At 36.5% G+C, this 7,256-nt stretch overlaps 1 protein-coding gene across 2 annotated transcripts; it reads right to left on the minus strand.

Moving 5' to 3' along the window:
* Positions 1 to 885: 885 nt before the first annotated feature.
* NMRK1 (nicotinamide riboside kinase 1) lies at positions 886 to 6,995 on the minus strand. Of its 2 annotated transcripts, none has more exons than XM_086628988.1 (8): positions 6,949 to 6,995; positions 6,435 to 6,525; positions 5,710 to 5,758; positions 4,100 to 4,271; positions 3,950 to 4,021; positions 2,846 to 2,952; positions 1,766 to 1,859; positions 886 to 1,370 (listed from the first exon to the last, which is right to left on the minus strand). In XM_086628988.1, the coding sequence occupies exons 1-8, from the start codon at positions 6,975 to 6,977 to the stop codon at positions 1,331 to 1,333; spliced, it is 654 nt and encodes a 217-aa protein (XP_086485114.1). In that variant the 5' UTR covers positions 6,978 to 6,995; the 3' UTR covers positions 886 to 1,330. The 2 variants fall into 2 exon arrangements, with proteins under 2 accessions (XP_086485114.1, XP_009975510.1); XM_009977208.2 differs by having other exon boundaries at positions 1,337 to 1,378; positions 1,770 to 1,859; positions 6,949 to 6,977.
* Between the last annotated feature and the right edge of the window lie 261 nt (positions 6,996 to 7,256).

The following is a 7,256-nucleotide window of genomic DNA, read 5'->3' on the forward strand; positions in this document are numbered from 1 at the left end:
TGAGCCTGGGAAGAAGGGAGGGGTGGGGGGAAGGTAGTTTCAGGTTTGTTCTCATTTCTTGTTATTCTACTCTGGTGTTAACTGGCAATAAATTAAATTAATTTCCTCAAGCCAAGTCTGTTTTTGCCTGTGACAGTAATTGCTGAACGATCTCCCTGTCCTTATCGTGACTCGTGAGCATTTTGTTTTATTTTCTTCTCTTGTCCAGTTGAAGAGGGGGAGTGAGAGTGCAGCCTGGTGGACACCGGGTGGTTAGCTGAGGTCAGCCCACCACAACCATCCAAGTATTAGCTAATCTGTTAGAGCTGCACCCCTTCTAAAGGGAGACAAAAACAAAAACACAGTTTAAAGTCAGATAGTCCATCACTGCATTTGAGCAAATGTAACTTGAAGTATTTGTACTGAAAAAAAATAATACCAAATAGTACTTAGAAGTACTTTCTCTTAAACACAGATTTATACAGCTCTAATTTAAGATCTTTTTCTTATGTATGTGTTTAGGACTCTTAACACTGTTAAAAATAAAGCATTACATCTCAATCAACATGATCAGTTCAGCTGACACATAGCAAATAATATCATCCATCCTTTGCTTTTCATGTCTGCAGCTTGATTTTTATTCTGGCTGACAGAAACGTAAGCGATTGTGTAGAAAATCTTAAGAGTCAATACTTTACTTATTCAACAACCAAAGATTATTCAACTTCCCAGTTTCCTAATTTATCTAAATATACATACATAAATCCTATTACAAAGTTTTAACATACATTCAGCATACTTGCTTTCTGAACACTTTAATTAGTATAATTTCAACCCAAGCTATGGAAGTTAACAAGAATTATTTCTTCCTTCCTTGTCCCTGAAGCATGCTTTTATTGCCTAATAGTCTATGCCATCCCAATAATCAATCTTTGCACAATACACATACTTAATCTTGTTAGCAATGCATCTGCATCTGTTCCTCTAACCATGTTTATCAGTGATTACAAGCTCGTAAAAATATGAGAGGTAATCACTGTCATTCCAAATATGCTTATTAATTCAATAGAACTGCATCTTTACAGTTTAGGTTTGTACACAAAAATATGTTTATATTTGTTAAAATGTATGCATTCAATCAGATTTACACTTTAGCCAAAGCATGACAGATTGAAGAAATTCTAAAGAATAATGCACTATGGATACCATTCAACAATAGCTGAGACTTACAGAGTTATTAGTTGCTACAAATCTACTTGTGTTGTATGAATTAGTATTATGGATGTACACATAACATCTGCTCAGGTCGTTGGCTTGCCAAGCATGACAGTCTTGGGGTTTTCAATTCATATCACATGGAACTCAGGCTTTCTACATTATCATGCTGTGACCTGCTGATCTAAAATAAAAAGTACACATTTAACCTGCAGTATCATTTCTCTGTTTGCACATGACATCACTGTGTGTTAGAAAGTAATAGCATCAACATGTCTGCTTTCATTAATGTTTTGCCCCATATTCCTTCTGTTCTCCCTTTTTCAAAAAAAAAAAAATTATCATTAGATAACAGTGGATTCACCTATAATTTCAGAACATTCAATTTCAAGGAACTTAAATTTAGAGCTTAAGATGACTTGGACAGGGAAAACATGTATAGAGACTGTAATACATATATATATATGCAGAGATGCAGATCTATATAATCCTTACAGTATTCTCCTATAAAAGAATTAGCTTCTTGTTAACTTGGAATGGGATAAGCAGATTCAATTTTCAGTAAAATTACTTACTTCCTTCCCTCAACTTTTTAAATTCCTGTATTATATCAGTATACAGACAGGATAAAAGCTCCTCTTGGGATTTTGTTCCATCCAAATAAACTAAGAAAGACAAAAGAAAATGTTTTCATGAGTTCTACGCCAGTTATCCATAACAGCAATTGGCAAAGTTTTCAGTATTCCTACAGGTGTAGTCAGAAGAGATGAAAAAATAATACACAAGAATAGTACCTCCCTTCTCTTCCTTCCCAAATTCATTTTACATGTTAAAAAGATAACATAAATGAAAAGTATTCTAGTTAAAAAAGTATTCTAGTTAAGAATTAATTTACAAATTGTTGTGGTATAAAAGTCTCCATAATGGTAGTGGTAATAACATTAGGACAGTAGAGCAATGGAATAATTCAGCAGAAAGTTTCCTAGGCAGTGGAAGACCTCAGGTTCTTCCTCGGCTTCAGAGTTTGAGCAAGTCAAGGAAGGGAACTGCGGTTCCCACTCTCACTGCACAGCGAGAAGCGGTGCCCTGGTCCTCGTGCTGATGAAGCAGCCACCTGACTCCTCTTTCCTCCGGCCCCCTCTCCAGAAGTAGGTAGTCCAAGAGCAGTACAAGCGTGAACGTCACACAAGCTCATGACAGTGCCCCTTCAGCTGGCTCAGCTTTGACACTTCCCATGCAAGACTGACTGTAGTGTGTACAAAAAGCACTTAAGAAGTACCTTAAGCTTAGTATAGGATACCACCAGGATTTTAATTCTGTTTTGAAGAATTCTGCCAGTGCATCAGCTATTGTCTCAGATGCTTCCTATTTAGCCACACACATGTATGCACACACAAATTAGCTTGTTAAATGGACTTAGTGATCAGAACATTTCTACCTTTAACTTAATAATTTTCATTATTTAAAAAACCAAAACTCTATAGACTTGAAAAATAAACCAACAAAAGGTCCAACCTTACTGCCTAAGTGCCACAAAAATATTTGAAGAAAACTTTGTCCCATACAAAAAAAAACCAAACCACAACCCAACAAAAACTGCACAAATGCCACATTTAAGTGTTTTATAAGTTTAAAATTAAGGATACCGTACCAACATTACTTCCATTCTCTTCCAATTCATTTTTATATTTCAGATACATAGGCCACACGTGTCCATCGAAGTACTCCGGTGTATCTGCTGGCTGATAGACTCTGGTGCTACACAAAAATATATTTGCTTTCCCATTCAAGTTTTACATTTTCCCCCGAGTGTCAGCTGGTTTAATAAGAGCATCTATCCAAAATAAAAACAGACTGGCAGGCTGCATAACTGTTTGAGCAAAGGAGGCTCCTTTGTTTTAATATAATCTGCAATACGGGCTCTTGCTAACTTACCTATTTCTACCAAGCAAATTACATTTGAGATGAGGTTAAAGGATTATTTTTTTTTAATTGAAAAAGGTATTCTATATAAATTATGCTGTATTGAAAGCGTTACCAAAATATTTTTTTTTTAATTGGGTATATAGATTTGTCAAGTTTTTAATGACCGGCAGTTTTGTCTCGTCACTTTAGCCTGGACACTAAAGTCCTTTAAAGGTGAGTTTAGTGAGAAATCAAGGAAGTGGGATCAACCAAAGCCAGCTGAATAGATGATTTCTCCACTCAGCCAGCAGATTCTGACTTCGTGCACAGTTACTGCTCCAAGCACACAGTATTATTGCTCCAGATTTGGAGGCAAGTCAGACACTGGCTCAGTAATCTAAATCAGATATACAACACAACCGATACACAGACTAAAAGAAGTATGCACTAACCCCAAATATGAACATTGTTACTCTAACAATAATCATCATGTAGCTGTATTCGACCAAGGATAAGACTGCTTAGTATTTTTTTAACTGCTTCTCGTTTTAAACATGGTTTAACTCCAATACCCAGTCAGTAATCGAAGTAATTTATCTGGACAACAAATTATCTTTCCAGCGTTTGGAACACTTTAATATCTCTGTGCTCTAAAATGGAAGCGCCCTGCCAAACACACGCGTCTCTGCACGCTTTGTTAATGTTGGTTAAACACCCATGCAGTCTTCCCTGGGAATCACAGAGGACAGATATCTTAATAGTTTACATTTGGCAAGCAATGAAGAAAAGCTAGTATAAAAGAACCACTCCAGGTTAGGGGGTACAGTGAGAAATAGCTGAATAGTCTTACCTCCTTCTCCTTTTGCACTCTTCATAAGGAAGGGTCAAAAAATATCTTCTATTCCATAGTTCATTAAGAGGCCTAAGATAATAACATATTTATTTCCCTCTTCCTTTTTAGGGAAGTTTTTAATGTATCAGGTTACATATTACTGCTTACTCATAATTGTATAACAGAAAGCCTTCAACAATCAAAATATAAACATCTTCTGTATTTTTCAGATTGGCACATGTATTCTGTGGCTCTTCTGTCACACCACCTGAGCTTGCTGGACTTTTCATCCAATTGCGAATACTATTCACCATTTCATCCATATAGAGGGCATCAAGTACTAGACGAAAACAGAAAGTTAAGCACACCTTAAAAACAGAGAATAAAAAAAAACCCAAAGAACTCTTAAGTACTCCTAGATTTATCAGTAAGAATCAAATAATCTACATACAAGTCTAAATGAAAGGGAACGGGATTGCATGAAAAATTCTCTCTCCCCCATATAAGTAGTTCCATGTTTGCAACTGATGATACCCTAATCCTGGGGAAAGCATTAGTTTCAGGGTATTTTTGGTTAAGTGTGGTCTCTCTGAACTCTGTGGCACCAAAATGTGTGTGAACTCACTTCACAGCCTTTCCCTTGACAACTGAAACTGCAGGGACTGTTCTCCTATTCCACAAAACTTGTGAAAACTTACTTACCCGAGACCATTACCCTTCTGTCAATTCTCACTGACACAGGTGAAAGGAGGGTGCGCTTGAAAACTTTTGCTTTGGGTTTTTATTGGGTTTCAGGTATTTAGAGGGTAGAGATGGATGGACTGGATTGAAAGGAGGATGGCATACAATGCAAAACAGCATGATGTAGCACCCATTTGTTTCTGTAGACATATAAGAATATATTAAGTACTGAATCGTTGAGAGAAGGCAGCCTTTGGATAACGTAAGAGTAAATGCATTTGAGAGGTGCTTTTAAGAGCAGCATTCAACACAGATATTTGAACTAGAATGTCCAATTTATGCCTCCAGTTTCACATTCCAGTTTCATGAAATCTAGACGCTGAGCCAAAGACTGCATAGCTGATAAGAATCAATTTAAGGTTCTGGCCAATGTTCCCGAGTAATACATTTTGTGATCACTAAATATCAACAGAGATTAGCTAATAATCAACTGTTCACAATTCTATGTGACCTGAACCAAAGCATAGCCTAACGCGAATCTGGAGCTAGAATTTTATAAGACTAAATTGGCACGTTGAGCCAGCATTAACCATGAACTTCAAAACATTTGGTCTCTGTGTGAGATCTGACGTGAGATAAAGGTGTCGGGCTCAGACCCAAGTTTTAACTGATTTGGAATATGACAACGAGAGAGACTCAATAGTGATGTCTCACAAATTCATTATCAAAGCGAAAAAAGTAAATCCATCATTACACAGAAAGTAGGGAGATTAAGCTTATGCCAGTGCTGCATGCCAAGACTTTCAACTGAACAGTACCGTTTGCTAGTGCACCAGGTGCAACTGTAGAAACAGAGGAAAAGAGTAAAAAGAAAAAAAGGAAAGGTCAAGCACTGGCTTGAGCTATTTAATAGTTAAGCAAGTTTTCTTAATTATCTCAATCAGCCACGAGAAACTGAGCAAAGGATTGCTCTTAACCCTTTGTTTACTGCCTTGTTCAGAGGCGAAGAGGGGCAGGGAGTGGAGGGGAAGAAGTGTTGACACTCAGCACAACAGTTTCAGTACAACGTTCAAAAGCAATGCACCAAAGTCACTGACCGTCATACAGCTTAAATCCACGTTCATCTGTTTCTACTTCAGACTCTGGCTGAGAGAGGGGAAAAAACGGAATATTTTCAAGGCTGCTTTTATGACCACTTTCACAGATACATACTCTTCAGTTACAAACATATGGGTTATATGCCTTTGTGTCCCAATTGACTAAATTTATCTTCAAAATTAAACTGCCATGTACAACTATTAAAATACAACACAAACACTTTATTTAATCTAGAACAACAAATTCTTCAAATCATACCTCTTAAGCTCATTAGAGCTTTCCATCAGAAATAAGAACTGCTTCACCCTCCTTGTCAAACAATGCTGACATCAATGCAAAAGTTATTTTTCTGTTTTAGTTTGGGAAACAAACAACTACCTATTGCTGCATGAGTGTATGGTTAACACAACAATATCACTAACTTAAGTAGCACAAAGTGTCTTGAAAAACGCATCCAGCATAGAAATGTTCCGTATTTTAAAAGGGTATCAAAGAAGACAGTAGACTTCTTTTTGCTGAGTATACTCAATGGTTTTGGCCACTGAAAGTTCAATTACGCCAGTGCTCATTTTATTTCTCTTTCTCATGAAGTTACCATTATTTCGAGCAGCATCAGTTTTAAAAGTTTATCAACAGAAGAACTGAAAAAAAGAGAAGAAATGATACTAAAATCTACACTCAAGCCTATTTTTAATCTACCAGGTCTTTTCATCGATTCTGTTACCTTAAAGAAGTCATCTTGAGAGATTATATCACAGTTGGGAAGCATTTTCTTAAGCTTTTCTGCGAGTGTTGTCTTCCCTCCATTTGTTACACTGAATTAGAAAACATAGTAAAAACTGCATCAAGACAAAAATCCATCTTTTAAACATAGGTACAAGCTCGCACACACACTTCTAAATAGTAAGGATAAACCACAAAGACACAATCCAAAAACCCTCAAAAGTTTATTCACATTAAATACTCTACATCTAGAAATTTTCTGGCAGGTTCCAACAGCTTTCAGACAGTAAATCTAGCAGTGCCAAGAAAGACATTAGAGAGAGGTGGCACCAGAGATCCCCAACAGAGATAGGAACAATTTCTTAGCAGTTACCTTTCATAAAATGAGACAATTTTAAGTTGTATTTGCAATCTATTTTCAAAAATATTCATTCATAAATACAAATGACATCGCTTCATTCTGAAAGGAAGAGCAGTCTTGAGCTGTAGAGGAAATTTAATTTGCTAATACTTACCCTCCAAGGCCAATAACCAATACTTTCATAGTTTGTTTTCTCCTCAGTTCTTCCTTTTCACTGTCAAAGACAGTAGTCAGTGAAAACTCCTAATTCAGCAACAGGGAAAACAGCTATTGTATTAAGCAATACCAATAATAGATAAGATTTATTTTCTGTCCTTTTTTTTTCCCTCTTAGCAGAGCTACTGTCAGAACCTCAACTGCTTGTTCTAACGCTGACAAAAAACCTGCAACATACATACCACATGACAGATTTCAGTGTGTTTTACTTTAGACAGTATTTTAATTATTTCGGAACTTTGACAG

This window comes from Tauraco erythrolophus, chromosome Z, assembly GCF_009769465.1.
Source record: "Tauraco erythrolophus isolate bTauEry1 chromosome Z, bTauEry1.pri, whole genome shotgun sequence".
Lineage (NCBI taxonomy): Eukaryota > Metazoa > Chordata > Aves > Musophagiformes > Musophagidae > Tauraco > Tauraco erythrolophus.

What these genes read in the sequence shown, in the direction of transcription:
- NMRK1 (XM_086628988.1), bottom strand. Translation starts at nt 6,977, where the DNA reads ATGAAAGTATTGGTTATTGGCCTTGGAGG. An exon ending in CTCAAGATGACTTCTTTAAG is followed by an intron (nt 5,759 to 6,434) that starts GTAACAGAATCG and finishes CCCCTCTCTCAG; the next exon opens with CCAGAGTCTGAAGTAGAAAC. An exon ending in TTTCTGTTATACAATTATGA is followed by an intron (nt 4,022 to 4,099) that starts GTAAGCAGTAAT and finishes TTATTATCTTAG; the next exon opens with GCCTCTTAATGAACTATGGA.